At 38.5% G+C, this 19,594-nt stretch overlaps 1 protein-coding gene across 1 annotated transcript in view; it reads left to right on the top strand.

Moving 5' to 3' along the window:
• Positions 1-8,273: 8,273 nt before the first annotated feature.
• The window catches only part of MYH15 (myosin heavy chain 15), a gene marked incomplete at both ends in the record, with an annotated part of 153,367 nt that continues 142,046 nt past the window's right edge, over positions 8,274-19,594 (top strand). Inside the window, 6 exons of the mRNA XM_080919488.1 lie at positions 8,274-8,358; positions 11,479-11,585; positions 14,508-14,651; positions 17,204-17,360; positions 17,976-18,003; positions 18,833-18,926. Coding sequence (XP_080775614.1) covers positions 8,274-8,358; positions 11,479-11,585; positions 14,508-14,651; positions 17,204-17,360; positions 17,976-18,003; positions 18,833-18,926 — 615 coding nt within the window. The remainder of the gene's footprint in view (positions 8,359-11,478; positions 11,586-14,507; positions 14,652-17,203; positions 17,361-17,975; positions 18,004-18,832; positions 18,927-19,594) is intronic.

Here is a 19,594-nt window from a genome sequence, read left to right as displayed (position 1 = left end):
CCATTTCATGACTACCTACCCCACAGACATGACAATTATCAAACACCAGCTATTCACAGACCATATCACAGACTTCATCCTGTTTGGGACATATTTTCTAGACAAAGTCACATCACTGTGTATTCTTTCCTGTGGCCTCAGAATCCTGGCTGATATCTTTCCTGACCAGTCAGAAATGGAAACCGGTTTATAATCTCTAACAGCCGTCTCTCATCCATTTCAAATTAAACCCTTCTCAAAACCTGTCTGGCTAGATGCCTCTGCACGTTGAATCATCAGCTCACTGAGGGTTGATGGAAGTCAAGTTGCTGGGTCTGTTTTATCTGGATTAATTCTTAAAAAAAAAAAGAACATTCAAACACAACACACCCCTCTTTTTTATTTATCCAGCTTTAAGCACACATTACAATGGCTTCTGATCTCCCAAAGGTCAAATGGGGTAAATAAATGTCTGTGCCGTTCCAATCAGTAGCCAACCAGAAGGGGCTTTTTTGGTGCTCTATCCTGTCTATCCTGGGTTTTGGTGAGGTTTGTCCTGCCAGTTTACTCATTCTAATTAAATCACATTCCTGTTAAAAGAAACAAAGTTCATTACAACTAGAACACTATGTTGGCTCATTTTCTGTTTAACTGATCCTTTACAACATGCAGTGTTTCAGTATTTACTATTAGCTTGTTTCTGCCCCCAAATCTGCTTGTCATACAAGGAATGCATCAGTCCAGCATCTCTCTACTATCTTCTTTACCCCCTTCAATGAGAAATGGTTAATTCATTGGTTTTGGGGGTTAAATAGCATTTTAGAACTGGTCCATCATTAGTAAGAAGCGGTTGCATGTTTTTTCAGGATTTTACTTTTTAATCCCATTTCTACAAAGTGATTGTAAAGGTAGTTCAGAAAAATATTTTGCTCTAGAGACCGCAACACACTTTCCAGGTTTCATAAAACACTTTCAAATTGTGGAAGAGTGACTAGAAGTCAGGGACATTGGTTGCCTAATGTATTGTTATTATGATTTTTAAGAACCATTAAATAACTGATTCACATAGAGATTGAGAAGAAAAGGGTCTTACATGTTGGAAGAGACACGAGGTATTTTTAAAAAAACTGCAATTTTGGTTGGGGAGAAGAGAACAAAAATAAAATCTCTATGTGACCTTTGAGTTGATAATTATATACCACAGTGGTTAGAGAAGAGAAAGTTTGACTTTCAAAAATTTCTGTTCTAATCTTGTTTTATTGGCTCAGCTGAGCATGGTGACACCCACTAGCAATCTTAACTACTTGAGGTTCAGGTACAAGAATCACAGGTTACAGGCCGGGCCGCTCAACATAGTGAGAATTTGTTTCAGTATTAAAAGTAAGGAAGAGTACCTTTGCATCTCAGTGGTGGAGGATCACTTGCTAGAGATGCATAAGGCCCTAGTTTCAGTGAGTTGTTACACCGAAGAACTCAGTGACTAGTTATTAGTTTATCACCTTTACCTGTTTTCTTCATTTGTAAACTAGGAAATAACAAAACCTTCCTTGTACTTTGTTGAGGTTTAAGTGAGTGAGGGCACATATGCCTCATAGAACAGGGATTGGGACATAGCATACCCTTCATATATTTTATTTCCTAGTATTCCAAATATAATCAGAATAAATAGTAGAAAATAGCTAGTATTTTTTTTTTGCAAGGATTAAAAATTGTTGAGGCCATTAACTGTTGAACTCACTAGAAGAGACAACTCTAGAGCCAGGGACATTCTTGTTGCCTCTCTTTTTAATATTGCCTAATCTCATTATGCAGCAAACATTTGGAGAATGGGTCAAATTAGCCTGTGGATTTTATTTCTTTAAATGGAATTGTTTTCTGGCATCTCACAGACTTGTCTTAGAGACATTTTGGGTGCCAAATTCATATCCATGGGTTCAACTTCTCAAAAACCAGCAGACAAATTTAGAAACAATGTCAGAATTGACTGAGGTGGCTACTGTTGACCTTGACAGAAGTGTATAAAGTCTGTCTTAGCCATGGTCTATGCATTTCTTTCGCTCTTTGACAGGTAGGTTTTTGTCTCTCTACATCAGCATATTAAGTAGCAGTGTGCTTTCCTTACTAGTCTTTTGCCCATGCTGTTATTTATCATATGCAGCGTAATATATTAATACAGTTTGTTTACAAAATGGTATGGTAATTTGAGGTAAAAATTTTAACATGAGTTGTTTTCAGTTATTTCGATGTGAAGAATAAATCCATCATTGTGCATAAACTAAAGGCTATCTGTTTTCAAGTTAGCTTCTACTAGACTCCAATATGGAAAACAAAAGTCAAATTCTGATAGTTCTGATACCCTAAGGATTATTTTTAACTCTTAATTTGATAGATATTGTTAAAAGTGCTTGTTGAATTTCATGGCATTGATTACATAATGCCCTACTTTATGAGAAGTAATTGTATCATTGAATATCTGTGAAGATGTGGATTGCAGCTTTACTTAATAAAAAGTCCCACGATTATAGTGAAATGAAACCACAGCATTGAGAATACATTAAAATAAAGAAAATGGGATTATTTGGGTAATTCAATGTATCTTGGGTGGAATATATTTATTTAAAAATGACACTACATGCTGAAATGTAGTCTTCCAACTCAGTTTTCTTGATGCAATAAAACAGTTGATATCCTCTATTTTAAAAATTAGATTTATTTATTTACTTTATTTCTAAATACAAGCCCTGCCTCCTCCCAGTACTTCTTTACACAGATCCCCTATCAGTTCTCACCTCACCTTGACTTTGTCTTTATACTTTGATTAATTGAATATTAGATCTAAAATACATTTTATATGATCTAGAAAATGAGATGGTGATACATTTCAAATGTATCTGTTTGTTTGCATGTGTGTACTTGAGTGTTTATGTGGTGAGGTATCTCATGGCATCTCATGGCACATATGCAGAGGTCAGACACCTCTGCATGTTGGTCCTTGCTTTCTACCACGTCTGAGTCAGGTTCTCTTTTCTTGGTTTTCTGTGGTGTCCTTGGAGCTAGCTGGGCTTCAAGAGTCTAAGCATTCTCTTGCTTCTGCTTCCAAGCTCCCTGTACGAGTTCTGGTTTTACAGGCATTTATACCAGGGGTCTGGCTTTTATGTGAGCTCTGGTTTTAAATGGGTTATCGAATTGAAACTCGGGTTCTAATATTTGTGAAATGAAAGCTTCCATTCAATGGCTCATCTTCTACCCCCCTCCACCTTTAAACTAAACCCATCTTGCCTGTCCGCACAGGTTAGGTCATGTTTAGAGTCTTTGGAACCAAGAGCACGATCCCTTCTTTTCATGGCTAGTGCAGCTACAGGCAACCTAGGGCCCCGAAGAATAGAATAATTATACACAGAAGCACAAAACACAGGGTCTTCCTCAGGAATGAACAGTATTTTAGCTTTTCTTCTGCTGTTCATGTGTCATTTAGCCAGCTACTAAATATAGCCTTGCAAGCAGAAAAAAATTATCTTTAAACCCCCTTTCTGAGTTCCTTCTGTAGTACTTTCCTGTCCTTGTGGTCTTGCTCTTCACCCACTGCCTCAGGACATCACTCCTTACATATTAGTTCAAGCCTGCAGTTTCTAAGTTATGTAGTCAAATTAAAAGAAGATACATACCTATGAAAGGAAGAGCAGACTGTCTAGAACCCAACACCTCCTGAACTATATCTTGGCTAAGAGACACTATAGTATTACACTGTGGTGTTGGGAGATGGGTTCATCTTTATTAGTCAGTCAATTCTTTAGATGTTCATTGAGATTCTATGCTGTGGGAAAGACTGCAATTTACTTTAAAAGTGTCTTACTATTGAATTCACAAGCTTTTAGTCATTTTTGGCCATTTAATAAATGACACAATTTATTCAGATTTTTTCCTTACATAAATAATAAGTTAGCACAGTGCATGGACCCAACATCTTAAGGAGAGATGGAGAGATGAGGGAGTATATAGAGACATAGTGCTGCACTGGATGGAATCCCAGAAGAAGGTGAAAGAGGGGAACCAGAGAAGGGAAGCAGCTGAATAGAAATGTCCACATCAAGAGGGCTGGGTCCTGAATGTGCTAGACAGCTTTCTTTTACTGTGACAGTAGAGATGAGAAATATAAAGGACATTTGCTTCATAGTTTCAAGGCTTCAGTCTGTGCCAGCTGGCCCTAGTGTCTCTGGGACTATCCTGAAGGAATACAACATATCAGAACAGTATTTCAGAACTGAGCTGCTTACTTTATGGCAGCATGAAAGCAAGGAGAGAGAAAACAAAACAAAACAAAACAAAAAGCCATAAAGCCATGTCTTTTAAGGGCAAGCTTCCGATGATCTTCCCCCTAGTCTCCACCTCCTAGTAACCCATTCATCACATTGAAGATAAAGTTCATCGATGGATTCATTCATGGATAAAGTTATAGCCTTCATATCCAATCACTCCTCAATGGCACCACCAACTGGAACCAAACCTTTAGAGCATATGCCTTTTCAGGCCATTTATATACCAAATCATAGCAGTTAATTAATAGACCAATTATTTATTCAGAATTCTTGATTTATAATTCAGTCAAACACTTTCAATTTCCTCTTTAAGGCAATAAACTGCTGGAGACACCTGCTTTTATTGAGATCCAAATTGCATGTGAGTAAATATAATACAGGTACTATAGAGCTGCATGAAGCATGGTAGATTTCTCCATAAAGACTGAGTACTTAGGGGTTTTCTATCTAGTAAATCTTTCTGAGGGGAGGCAAAAATGAGACTATTCAGCAGCATGAATATTAGCAATCATCACCATTATTGTTTTACACAGTATTGTCTCTAATTAAGAGCACTACCCAGATTTGTAGTGTTCACTGGGCCTTGTATTTCAAATGTGCTTTATTCTCTGCCTTGAGACATATGCCCTAGCTTGTTTGGGATCATTTACATGCTTGGTTAACTCCCTTCTTCCTCTGTTGACATCTGGACAAATCCATTCTCATTTCCTTTGACTTGTTGTCTTCCATGTGAAGAATCAAAGCAGCTTTGCTAAAAGATATTAGTGTTTACTCACTGGATAAATATTTAATTTTTTCTGCATTATTTGCAACATGATTTCTTGGCATTAGAAAGCTTTAAAGGGAAACACACAGAGAAGATCATAAGGGAATCAAATAAATTAGAATAAACCCAACATGAAAAACTATCAAGGCTGCTGATATGAAACTCATTCAACTCTTTTATCAGTTTCTTAAGAGGTATCAAATACATTTAGGCTCATAGTTAGGCACTGAAATAATATCATTGTATAAAATTCTGCATCCCTTTCCTATAAAACTTACAGCTCAGCTCCGATCAGGAAAGTGGAGCAACTATGGCCACCAGCTGAAGGACTAAAGGGAATATAATTGAGGGAAGGGTATAATCCAAGCAGTGTTTAGCTTTACTCTATTTACATCTACTCTACCATAGCTGCCATCTTTCATTTCAAAATTTTCCTCTTTATTTACTGCTATGGTTTAAATGTATGTAAAAATTAATTTTCAAACCCATTCATGGATTGTAGAAAAAGATTTATTTATTTTAATCATAAAAGCAGGTTTTTTTTCTGGCATGTTTGCTCTATCATGTGATGAGATTGGTCATTTTAGGACACAGCAAGAAGGCTCTTAGTTGATGTTAATAATTATGAAATCATATCCTTGACTTTCCAGATCTTTAGAACCACAATGTATATACATATGTATGGGTTTGTGGTATATGCAGTTACAACGACAGAAAAGAAACTGAACACCAGCCTTTGCTACTATCCTCTGCTTTATGGCTTTGTGTATTTTAGATCTACAAAAAGATTTCGGAAGTAAAGATGCTTTTTCACATATTTAACATAGCACTCAGAAAGTGCACAAATATCTATAGAGCAAGATTAATTAATACTTTAAACTTTTCTTAAGTGTGTGTGTGTGTGTGTGTGTGTGTGTGTGTGTGTGTGTGCATTTGCATGTGTGTAGACCTGGTCTGTGTGGAGGCTAGAGAACAATTTAAAGAAGTACAGTCTCTTCTTCCATTATGTGTCTCTCAGGAACCAAACTCAGGTTGTCACTTGTCAGTTGTCAATTGTCAGGGTTGTAAGTAAGGACCCTTACCACACACCAAGTATCTTCCTGTCTATGAATAATTATTATTGATAATAATGGTGGATATTTATATGTATCAGACAATGTGTTGAGTCTTATGAACACCCTACATTATTTAGGATAGAAAATAAGAACAAGTTAAGTGTGACAATTATTTTATTTAATGGTACTTTAATATACAATAAGAAAAACACACTCAAGAACACTTAAATTGAGGCTTAAAAGGAGTTAAAGAGTTTGCTGAATTTCGGGGAAGGAAACCCAAGAACCAGGTCTAAGTCTCATTGGTACCATTGCTAGGGAAGCTACCTCTCCCTTTTCTTCCTTGTTGTCATGTGTTGCTTCTCCTCACACTTGCAACTTCCTCCTTACTGATTAGAACACATGTGACAGTGATAATCACATGGGAGTGCCAACCTCAACCCTCAAGTTTGTATCCATGCTTGTATCCTTCAAGCAGTATTTTGTCTTAGAGTGGCACTTGAGTTCCAAATCTACCCTCTTGGAAATGTTTTGGTTCTCCATTTGGAACATGTACTCAGCTATGATCCAATAATCTGGGCCTAGACACACAGGCTGAATTACAGACATAGCTACAGCTGGCTCATGGCACTGAGGCCAGGCACCTCTCAGAGAGTGCATAGGCTTTGTGTTAATCTAGGCTGAACCAAATAAAAGTGGATAAGAATTGTATTAAAGGGGCTGGAGAGATGGCTCAGCAGTTAAGAGCACCAACTGCTCTTCCAGAGGTCCTGAGTTCAATTCTTAGCAACCACATGGTGGCTCACAACCATCTGTGATGAGATCTGATGCCTTCTTTTGGTGTATCTGAAGACAGCTACAGTGTACTCATATATAATACATAAATTAATTAAAAAAACTAATTGTATGAAAAGAATACAAAGTGGTGATTCGTTGAATGTAGACAAGGCAAGGAAAGAAGAATCAGAGATGACACAAAGGGGTCTATGTTTGGGGAATCTGAAAACTGAGGTCAAGGGAGGGACTTTTCTAATTGAGTGTAAGAAAAGGGTAGAGGGGAGGAGTATGTGTTAGAGAGTAGAGAGCAAAAATATTTCCAAATATAAAGCAACCCCATCAAAAAGCACCTGCTCAGGGTGTGAGCTGGTGGGTTTGGCTTTATTAGTACACTGCTTAGTCTACTTCCAGCCTCCCTCGGTCTGAACTTGCTGACCCTCATTATCTGGTGGGTGATTTCTCCTTAAACATTGCCATTAGTATAACAATAATTAGAGATGAAGGAATCCAGACTTTAGGCTGGCAATTCAGTCTTGCCAAATATTTTTTGAGTCAGTAAATATTTTCACTCATACCATCTTCCTCCCTCACCCCAGCCTGCTTCCCACTTGCAGCTCTTGCTTTCTCTCCTTTGTTTTTGTCCTTCCCTCAGTGTCTGCCCGCCTCTGGTTTTTAAAGGATCCAACCCAGATAGTCATCTCTGAAAGGACACTGGCATTTTTTTTTTTTTATACTCGTAGTGCAGACATATCTGAATACCTTCTCTCCTTTGTCATCTTATTCTATGCATAATATTTTATGTACCTAGAGGCAGGTAGAATCTATCCTCCATTGCTATCAAGAGGTCTACTGTCTGCAACTTGACTTTTGTCAGTTTTGCCCCTTGACAAAGTCAGAATTCTATGGCTCAAGGTTATAATTTGACCTCTACCAGACTCAGAAAATTTTGTCATTTTAGAGGTATTTTCTCTACAAAATAATTAAAATTTAGTTTTGAAATGTTATTGGTATGAAGACAAAGAAAAGCTGGGCCAAGATTATTATATGTCATCAATATTTTATTTATATTTTTCTTTTGACATTTAAAGTGATGCATTTTTATAGGTTTCTGAAAGGACATTTAACCTTAGGCATGAAGCCTTCAATGGTTAATGAATGACCTGCCTTTGATGGAGATCGATATTCTTGAATTAAGTTGTATTTTGACACAGATATAGAAGAAGCATTCTCTGGTCTATTAGGAATGATTTGTCATTTCAGAATGACTGCCTCAGTTCTTGGTTCTTTTTATATCTTTTTGCAGAACGATTCCTTTCCCATTACCTGCAGGCCTACATTCCCCTGGCCCTCTATTGTCTCCCACTGGATATTTTAAGAATGATGGATCTGACTGAGTTTGGAGATGCCACAACCTTTCTCCGAAGAAATAAAGCTGACCCTCTGCTCCAGCCCCAAACGTTTGATGGTAAGGGTTTGTGGAAACTGCTGACTTGAGTTTACATTACTATTTCAAGGTGGCAGAATTATTTTGCAGAACAAGATTGCAATGAACCATCAGTTATGGACACTAACCTATTCAAATGGCATGCAAACAGTTGCTATGAATCTTTGAACAATTGAAAACTCCGACGTGTCCAGGCTAGAAACAGAAATTTCAAAGACAACAGGGAAAGTGGCTGAGAGGAATCCCAGGCCCACATTTACGTAGTCCTTAGACTAGTATTCTCTTCTAGGAGTTGCCATAGGTTAAAGCTTCCATAGAAACCCATAAATTATCATGAGCACATATTTTAGAAGGGGGGGTTATTCATGGCATGTTTGAAAGTTGGCTTCTTTGCACACAAAAGAAGGAAGGAAATGATTCTTGGGAGCTGAGAGGCTGAAGGTGAGAGCTTGTCTGTCTTGGAGACATTCATGCTGTTGGAACCAGGCCTTCTGGCATAGGTCAGCAGGGTTTCTCAGCCAAAGTAAAAGAAAGATCAGTTAGGAGACTGACATTGGAATTTACAATTTCTTTGTGCTTCAAGAAAGGCCAAAGGTTAATGAGGATTTAGCTTCAAATAAAAAGGCCGAGTTCTACATTAAAATTTCCAAATAAATGTAACCTTCACCCTTATTCTGTTTTATATTTCTGGGATGTGTGACCATTCTCTAAATTTCAGCTAATTGGAGATTTGGAAGTCAGATTCACAGTGTGGTTTGGCATCAGGTCACCTACATGTCTTAATTCCAAAATTATTTAACAGTGCACAATAAAAACTGAACATTGTTCTGGTACCCAGAATTAGTCAACATTAGACTGTAATGTGACCAATTATAATACAAGCCAATTATGAAGGAAATTGTATTTCCATCACAGACCTACCAGTCCTGGATCAGCTCCCAGTTTCTCACCCTTGTATTTTATCAGTGTGATTGCATTTATAAGTAGTTAATTATAATCCTTCAGATCAAATAGAATAACATAACACTCCCCAAAGTCAGAAGTGGCTAAGCAGAGGCATTTCACAGGCAGTTAGGCAACTAAGACAAGATGGTGATAGTGCTACCAGAGGGGGTAAAATCAAAATTGGGCTAACACAGTAGTAATAATTTTATTCATAGAGACAACACTATAGATGATTGATTAAAATAGAGCAATCAATACAATTTTGATAATTTTTTAAAACACATAATCTTTTCTTATAGACACTTACTGGTGGCAAAAAGATTTTTTTTTACCAAAAGTTACCAAAAGTTCTTATTCTCTCTGGGCTAGATGACAGTAGAGTTTGTGTTTAGAACGCAAGCCAAATGGAAAGAGTGTGATAATGAGAATTTGGCCAACTTGGATTTCAATTCTCTGTTTGTAATCATCTGTTACTTTATCATTAGAATAAAGCATCTTGTCTTACTGGGCCTTCTTTTTATTCCCCTGCCAAAGTTAGATGAACAAAACTATTGTCCTGCCTACGTTCCTTCATTGCTGTTAGGACAACATAGTACCATAAGAGTAAAAGTAAGTTTAGAGGCGCATATGACATCCAGAAAGAAAACTAGAAGTGCTGGGTGTTCGGTAAGAAGAACAATGGTTTTAGAGGTGAATAAAAAGAACTCTCCAAATCCAAGCCAGTGATTTTATCCTAGAAGAGATTAAGTTTCTATTTACTATGATTATAAGTTTGAATGTAATTTAACTCTAATTTCCTCTCATACATACTGCAGAACAGAGCCGCATAAGAAACAATACAGAGAAACAGCAGTGGGCACTTCTGAGCTTGCTTATACTTGCTTTTAGTTTTTTTTTTTTTTTTTTTTTTTTTTATCCATCTCAAAATTTCTTTAGTAAATGTTGACCATATTCCTATTATAGGAAATATTTACTTAGAAATGGTTTGTCCAAAGGAAATAATATAGGGAAAATATCCTTCATTTCTTTCATTAAGAAAAACAAGACTCAATAAGGCAAAAGGTTGCTAAACAACCTTAATAGCAAGACCAGTACTAAAGCTTAGATGACCAAATTCACATGCAGTGCCATCTGCATCCGGAGCTCTGCATTAGTGATGGACAAAAGAAACTAAAATTGACTCATTTCATCTACTTAAGTTTTAAGGAAATGTTGCTGCCATGGACTCTGTTTCTGGGAAAGACTTTTGAAAAATTCTTCACTCCCACTGTTTCCCCCCCAATGATGAAACAAAAAGCTCACCAGGGGGTAGTAGGTGAGCCATACTTGAGAGAAATACTGGAGAGAATAAAGAAGCTAAGCACTTGTTAGCGGGAGCATGAGATAATGGAGTAAAACTAATTTAGGAGGAAGGTAATTTGATTTTTAGAGTCATTAGTCTAATCACTGCTAATAATTAGCTATGACACTGTTGGTACTCTGCACGTATGTTATCTTTCTTCCCAAGTTCAGACACACAGACAGGAAGTGACAGAAAGACAGTGATAGAGACAAAGAGACAAGGACAGAAAGACAAAATCATCAAATTTCTTTAAAGTAATAATATGTTTTGGAATTCATAGCCTTTAATATGCTAATGAAGTACTTTTAAAAATCGAATATATTTTCACAAACTAAGATCAAAATCATCAGTGTTTGCATAAAAGGGAGCAAAAAAATAAGCACAACACAATGCTAGTATTCAAAAGCATAGAAAAGCAGAAAGGCAATGGAAACTTACAGGATATTATCACATCTGCTTACAACGCAGTTTCCAGGGGAAGATTGTTTGTTGTTAGGAAAGGGGAGAAAGCACTTCATTGTAAACTGTCTCAGTATGAAAATAGTGAGCAATGCGATTCTATGCAGAGACAAAAATTGGGGGTGAAGAAGAGAACAGTACCCAGTTCCTTTCCCCCTTTTTCACACACTCATCACTGTGACCCACAGCCCACCTTTGAGAAAAGCGCTGCTAAGATTTATTTTGTTTCTTTACAGGCATGTATGGGTGATCAGTCATGGTTTGAATTCAATTTTTTTATATAACTTTGTAAATTTTATCAATAGCTCCAAGACTTAGTAGAAACAAGGCTACATTTGTATGAAAATGACTGATGGAGATAACCTTGAGTGCTGTAACCTATATTTTCTCTCTAGGGAAGAAGAAATGCTGGGTCCCCGATGGGAAGAATGCTTATATTGAGGCTGAGGTTAAAGAAAACAGTGGTGATGGACAAGTAATTGTAGAGACTAGAGATGGAGAGGTAAAGCAGGCGGTTTCCTTCTGGGATTGTCTGTGCTCTGTGCCTAGTGAGTCACTAAGTATATCCTTCCTCTAATACTGTGCACCTAAGGTAAGGGATGTCACTTTTATACCTTAGAATCTTCATCCATGTTTAGGGTACTCTTACCCTTACCATCAAAGACATCCAATCAATCTAAATAAGGTTGTAATAGTGGAAAATATAAACTCTGAACTCCACAATTTTCCCCACTACTTTGTTAATGTTTCAAGTTCCTCCTTCTTCCCCTTTCCATCTCTCTTTCCTTCTCCTCCTCCTCCCTTCCAGTAACTTCTGCTGCTTATCTTTTCTTGATACACGGTTTCAATCTATGTTATCTAGAATAATGCCAAGCTCATGATCCTTCTGTCTCCCAAGTGTGGAATCTGGCCGTGTTCAGCAGCAAGGAAAAGGCAGTTTGGACAGAGCTCTTGTCTACCATGGACAAAGACTACTTAAGCTTAATTTCCAGTACTTTCAAAATGTTTTTTAGTTAGAAAAAAGTTGCGTGATTTTAATAAAGTAACATCATATCAGAGAGGTAATGTCCAATTAGGCTAAATTCTAGAGTAAGGGAATAAAGGCTTAGATGACAGAGGAAAGCTGTTTACCTAGCAGCACCCAGGAAGCAAAGAGAAATAGAGACAAACAGCATAGAGAGAGTGTATATGCTTTCAAGTCATATATTCATATCCACATATCTAAGCTAGGCTCTACTAGCTCTAGTACAATCAGCTGGACACTCATCAGGAGATCAATGTACTGATGAAGTGATACCCTCATGACCAAATTAACCTTCAATAGTGCTGCTAGCCAGAGAACAATTCTTCAATAAAGTCTTCTTCTTCTTTTTTTTTTTTTTTTTTTTACAAAACATAACATGAATTTAATCATTCGCAATTTTAGAGCCTCAAGAACATGCTTGGTAATGCTGAGAATATTAATAGGATATATCAATGAAATAATGGGAGTGTATGTGTAAGAGAGGCATCATATACCAAGATATGGAACAAAGAGGCTGGTGACTGGTCAAACGTTTGTCTGTCTGTCTGCCTTTCTGTCTTTCCATCTTATTTCATTTTTAAACCTAATTTTATTTATTTTCTTTACTTATTCACTTTATACTCCACTCACTGTGCCCCTCCCGATCACCTGCTTTCTCACTCCTTCCCCACTACCTCTTCACACCCCCCTTCTCCTCTGAGCAACTGGGTCATTCCCACCCTCATACCACACATAGCACTACAAGTCTCTGCAAGGCTAGGTGCTTCCTCTCCTATTGAGGCCACATATAAAATACAATCACAGGGGATGGAACAGAGATTGAGGGAATGGCCAAAGAATTGTATATTTTTTTATTCTTTAATTATGTTGTACAGTCCAGACTTTGTCCCCTGCTGGACTCTTCCATTCCCAACTGTTCCTCATCCCATACCTACCCCTATCTTCAAGAGGATGTCCCTACCCCTTATATCCACTTCACCAAGTCTCCCCAATTCCTGGTACCTCCAGTCTCTCAAGAGTTAGCTGCATCTTCTCTCTCTGAGGCCAGACCAGGAATCTTCTGCTGTATATGTGTGGGAGGTCTCATATCAGCTGGTGTACGCTTCCTGGTTGGTGACTCAGTGTATGAGAGATCTTGTGGGTCCAGGTTATTTGAGACTGCTGGTCTTCCTATAGGGTCACCCTCCTCCTCAGCTTCTTCTGTCCATTGGTTGGGTGAAGTATCTGCATTACTCGTTCAGTTACTTGCTGGGTCTCTCGGAGGGCATTCATGTGGGCTCCTATCTGTAAGTACATCATAGCATCCATAATAATGTCAAGCCTTAGAGTCTCCCCTTGAGCTGGATCCAAATTTGGGCCAATCACTGGGCCTTCTTTCCCTTGAGCTATTCTCCATTTTTTGTGCTGCAGCTCCTTTAGACAGGAACAATTCTGGGATGTTCCTGTCACAGCGTTTTTGACTCTGGGATGCAAACCCCATCTCTCTTATTGGTGCCCTGTCTTTCTACTGGATATGGACTCTACAAATTTCCTCTCCCCACTCTAGTGCATTCGGAATGTATTTTTAATGCATTTTTTTTCTTGAGAACTGAGAGCCAGAAGAGAAGAACCTGAGACCGCCTAAGTGCAACAATCCCAGTGTCCTAAGCAAACCCTTTTTTTAGGTTGGACCTCTTCCGTGTCCCCTACCACTTCTCTATTTTGATAAATAAAATAAAGCTTTTATTTTTCTACAAAATACATACTATTGGAGAAGATTTCCATACTTTATTCCAAATTGTAGCATTCTCTACCTGTTTTTAGGTTCTGATCTGGAATGTTCAAAATGTAGTAACTCTCTATTAGGAGTCACTTGGGGGTGGGCAGGAACATGGTAGTACATTATGGTGAGAATGCACGCAGCCATCAACCTATCACTTTATGGTCTGTAGGCAAGAGAGTGTGAAGAAGTGGGTGCTGGGGCCTCACAATACTTTCAGTACACACAATCCTGCAATAATATGCCCCCAGTCACCGAAGAACCTCTCTGTGGGCTATTTTTAAAGGGTCTACAACCTCTCCATAGTAGTGGTGATTTAACATATGGGTCGTTGGGGGACAAAAGTGTAACAGCCTTGAAGACTGTAAGGTATAAGGCTGTCTTCTTTGAATAGCCTTTTCATAACCATACAAAACATACATGCATAGGGGAGATAGGAGACAGATCTTTTCTTTTGTGTTGAGACAAGGTCTCTTTATGTAAACCTGGCTATCTTGGGCTCACTAATACTCACTATGTAGATCAGGCTGGCCTTGAACTCACAAAATCTCCTCTTGCCTCTGCCTCTGCAGTGTTGGGATTAAAGGTGTGTGCTACCACGCACCACTAAGAACATATCCTATGTTTTCTGTTCTTTGCAGAGTCTGAGAATTAAGGAGGACACAATTCAACAGATGAACCCTGAAGAACTTGAAATGGTTGAAGATCTGTCACTACTGCTTTACCTCAATGAAGCATCTGTATTGCACACCCTGAGGAGCCGTTATGACCATTGGATGATCTATGTATGTACATAGGCTTTCTTAGAAAAATTTCATGACGGAACTTGTATTAGCCGTCTCAGCTTCTTTCAGTGATACTTTACATTCGGTTATAATATCCTCATATGAACATCCACTCAGAAGTTACTGTCTCAAAATATTCTTTAGTTTTATCTGGTCAGCATGCTTGTCATTTCTCAGAGAATGTCATACTAAATTGAAAGAATGAGGTTTAGAATCTCATAGGGTAGATTCCACATGCCAGCTCGGTTACTTATTAGTTAAGACAATGTAGTCTACCAAAAATATCACTGAAAGAAGTAAAGGCAAATGAATTGTTGCTAATTTATGGCCACCCTGAACTATATAGTGAATTTCCAGACAGCTAGGGCTATGTAGAGAGGCCCTGTCTCAAAAACCAAGCAAGCAAGCAAGCAAACAAACAAACAAACAAAAGATAAAAATACTTCGTTTATAGTCCTGGAACACTGCTAAGTTCAGATACAGACAGAAATTTTCTAAATATGGACTTGATTTTGTATTTGTCATGTGTATATACCCATTGCTTTATGCATGGATGTCCAAGGGTAGCATTAAGGCTTGTCATGACACTGTGAACTTGTGTTCAAAAGAACACTACAACAAGTCCCTGGGAGAAGAGGATACTATCTACTTTAATGACATTTCGTCCATGTTGCTGAGAAAGTCCATGCAGTCGCAGGTGAAGATGGCTTTCTCCCTTCTCTATAGTTCCAGTCTTATTTAAACTCCCTGGTGCTACCTTTTTATAAGAAAATGGGATATTAATAATTGACTCTACATATAAGTTGGAGGATTACATTCACCAGCACTTGGGAAATCAATTGATTTTTCTAGTGACTAAGTTCCTAATGGTTGGTTCCTCATCTTTTCCCCAAATCTATGCATTAGAAGCAATACTGAGAACAGGCAAAGGTAGTGGTTATAGGGATCTAAGACACTGACAGGCAACCATACCATCCTAGTCTTCAACTGACTTACCAAGTTACTGTTTTAGTTTCTCTGAAAATTTGTCTCTCAAAAAGAAAAATGACACTGAAAGGGTACTATTGTTTTTAGTGGTGTTTTTAAATTAAATTATTTTATTTATTTACATTTCAAGTATAGTTCCTCCCTTCCTGGTCCCCTCCCCGTAGTTCTTCACCCCACTCCCTTCTTCTTTCCCTCTTAGAAGGTGCTTCCCCTACCCACTTACCCACCTACCCTACCTCGTTCCTCCAGCATCCTCCTTCCCTGGGACACCTATTGTTTACAGGATTAGGTCCATCCTCTCTCACTGAGGCCAGACAAGGCAGTCTTCTGCTGCATATGTGCCAGGGGCCACAGACCAGCCAATGTATGCTCCTTGGTTGGAGGCTTAGTCTCTGGTAGTTCAGAGGGGACTGGACTAATTGATACCGTTGTTTTTCCTATTAGGTTGCCATCTCCTTTAACCCCTTCAATCCTTCCCCTAACTCTTTCATAGGGGTCCCCAACCTCAGTTCAACAGTTGCCTGTAATTATCTGCATCTGTCTCAGTCAGCTGCTGGTGGAGCCTCTCAGAGGACAGCCATGCTAGGCTCCTGTCTGCAAGCACAACATAGCATCAGTAATAGTGTCAGGGTTTGGTGCTTGTTCATGGGATGGGTCCCAGGTTGGGCAGTCACTGGATATCCTTTCCTTCAGTCTCTGCTCCATTTTTGTCCCTGCGTTTCCTTTAGACAGAAACAATTCTGGGTCAAAAATTTTAAGGATGGAGCCACTTCCACTGTGGGTGCTGTCTACCTATTGGAGGTGGTCTCTTCAGGTTCCATCTTCCCATTGTTGGACATTGTGGCTAAGGTCACCCCCACTGAGCCCTGTGAGCTTCTCACAACCTAGCTCTCTGAAAGTTTCTAGAGGTGCCCTGCCCCGCCCTCGGCTGCATATTTCCATTCATTCTCCAGGCCCTCTGGGCTTCTTTCCTGGTGTTGTACATCTTGTGAAAGCACCAGAGGAAAAGGATTCCTTGACTTCTCAGGCTTCTTATGGATACTGGTATTCACTGGGCTGGTTTTACCTCACTTTCTCTTCAAGAGTTACACATAGGGGTAGAGAAATGGCTCAGAAGAACACTTGTGGATTTTGCAGAGGAGCCGGGTTTGGTTTCCAATAACAATATGAAGGTTCACAGTCATCTATAACTCCAATTTAAGAAAGTCCTCTTCTGGCCTCTGCTGGCACCAAGGACATATGTGTGCACATTCATTCATACAGGCAGGCAGGCAAATGCTCAGACACATAAAAATAAATATCTTTTTAAAAGGAAACTTACATGTGTCAGATATTTGAGCAGTTTATTCATCTCCCAGATTTTGATGGGCAATCCAAGGTTTTGATGTTAGCCTAACCCAGATCTGCCGGCTTCTGTTAGAAATCACTTCTTCACAAGAATTCAAATCTCTTCCCTTCCACGTTCTCTTACAAGTAAATCGTCGAACTAGCATTACATGACAGGGAAGCCCTGGTAAACCCAGGAGTGTTGCTAGTTTCTGAAATCCACTCTGATCTCTCCTTAGACATATTCAGGTCTCTTCTGTGTGGCTATAAACCCTTACAAGTGGCTCCCAGTGTATCAGAAAGAGGTCATGGCTGCCTATAAAAGAAAGAGGCGATCTGAGACTCCCCCTCACATCTTTGCTGTGGCCAATCATGCCTTTCAGGATATGCTTCGAAGTAAGTAGATGCCCTACAAAATAAAAAGGGAGAATCTCTGATCCTAGTCTTCTCCGTGTCAAGGAAGGACACTTAGGTGTTGTGACAGAGCATGGCCTCACAGCTGCCTCATCTCTTGAAGCCTCTGTTTCCTTCCAGATAATACAGGCAACATAGTATGGGCCTCCTATGGCTACCGGGACAATTAGCTTGTACTTCAGAGTGAAAGAATGCATTTGTAGTGCTGGGGCTGGAGGCTGGCCCAGATAATGTCCCCTGCAGATATCTGCTCTCATTACACCAAACATCTGCTATACTGTCTGACATAGAAGCTATTCTATAGTCGCTACTATGTGATGATTCTTAAAGGGCTGAAATTGTCAACTGTTAGGTGGTTACTTACTATATTTAGAACAAGGATATAGGCCTAAAATTAATATATTCATGTTTCTAGTAAAAATGGGTCTATCTGTTTTATACTGCATTTTTTAAAACGAGGGCTTTGCAAATATAGATAAATCTATACCTTTTCTAATTTGAGTCTATTACTAAGAAAATTGTTAATGAATTCATACCAGTACATAAGCTTCAAACATGAGACTCCCCCATCATTTTTCTTTTCTTTTCATTTTTAAGATGGAGAGAACCAGTCCATACTGTTCACGTAAGTATTTGCCCTATGTGAAGTTTCCCTGGAAATAGATATGTATATTTCACTGAGAGTAAAATTAAGTTTGTTAAATTTGACTTGTTTAATCTTTAGATGAAAAATGCAATTAAGGTAAGAAAAGATACTCTGCAAGCAGCCATACTACACTGGAGAGTTCTGTAAATATGATTTAAGGGAATCTGCCTCCATCATTTAAAGAGACTCTATAAAAACCATAGTGTACAGGTTAGTTTAGTTTCTTCCCAGGGAAGAGGCCTCCAGTTTTGCCAAAGACCAACTTCAAATGTCTCTATGCTCATTAACTAAGAAGAGAGGCCAAATGTCCATAGAGTATGCCAGGAAACAGATAACTTGCTGCTATGGTACATATAGCAATATATAGTGCATCTTTGGAGGATAACAAAAGAACATGAAGAAGATTTTAGGTTACCTTATTGAGGGTTCATTGTGATAAAAAGAACACCAAGTGAACATGTTATTATGAGCAGGTCATGATATGTTGTGTTATTAAGTCTCTGTTGGTTTCTGTTATCTTAAAAGAATGATAGGCTTTTTAGAATCCTGGAATTAATTGGCCAGTTCAAATTCAAATCTTGCTCTATTCAAATAGCAATTACTGGTATCTGAATTTCATATACCTAAAGGTAGGCTAGAGAAAATGTAGTTGATTATTGAAGATAAAGGAGAAAACTGAGGTGCAGCTTCCTGGTGAAATGATTTGCAAGTCGTTTTCTAAGAAAAGGGCTAGGTATGATCAGAATTAGCTAATGTTCATTACATTGATAATCAGAAGCAGTTAACTGTTTTCAATTTAAAATCACAGAGGAGAATCTGGCTCTGGAAAGACAGTGAACACCAAACTGACCATTCAGTATTTTGCCACCATGGCAGCTATAAGTGAACCCAAGAAAAAGCTGGTAAGTGTCCATAACACCATGAATGGTAAGGTTACCTCATCTACTGAGGCATGGAAATTCTTCCCTGACCAGTATTGGGAATGAGGAGGAGGAAAGGACCATAGAACAACTAGAAAAAAATGTAGTAATTGCTTTTCTCATTCTGTGACAAAATATCTGATTCTGCAATTTAAGAAAGGAGAATCTTATTCTGGCATAACATTTGAAAAGATGTCCACTCACCATGATGCAGAAGTGATGGAGGACCAGGAGCAGGAGGCTGGGCAGTCACATTGTATTATAGTAGTCATACTCAGGAAGCAGAAAACCAACAGAAACTGGAGCTGAGATGAGACTATAAAACAATGAGGACAACCAATAATGGCTCACGTTGATTAGGAAAGTTTCACCTCTTGAAGAATTCATAGCCACCTAAAACAGCTCCACTATCTTAGTATTAAGTTTTAAGTACATGAAGCCAATGGACACATTTCATGTTTACACCACCCCAAAAATATGGAAATCCAGAGCCAGATTCTTCCTGAGAGTTAGTTATCAATAGAGCTTTCTAAATGAAACTAAAAAGCATGAATTACAAACATTTCCATTTGCTTCAAAGAACAGTTACTGGCTGAATTTCATTTGGTTTGCCCTTTGGTCAATATGCCTTCAGGATCCAAACCTTCTTA

Source organism: Micromys minutus (assembly GCF_963924665.1).
Source record: "Micromys minutus genome assembly, chromosome: 7".
Classification (NCBI taxonomy): Eukaryota; Metazoa; Chordata; class Mammalia; order Rodentia; family Muridae; genus Micromys; species Micromys minutus.
This window is presented reverse-complemented; position numbering and strand designations above follow the sequence as displayed.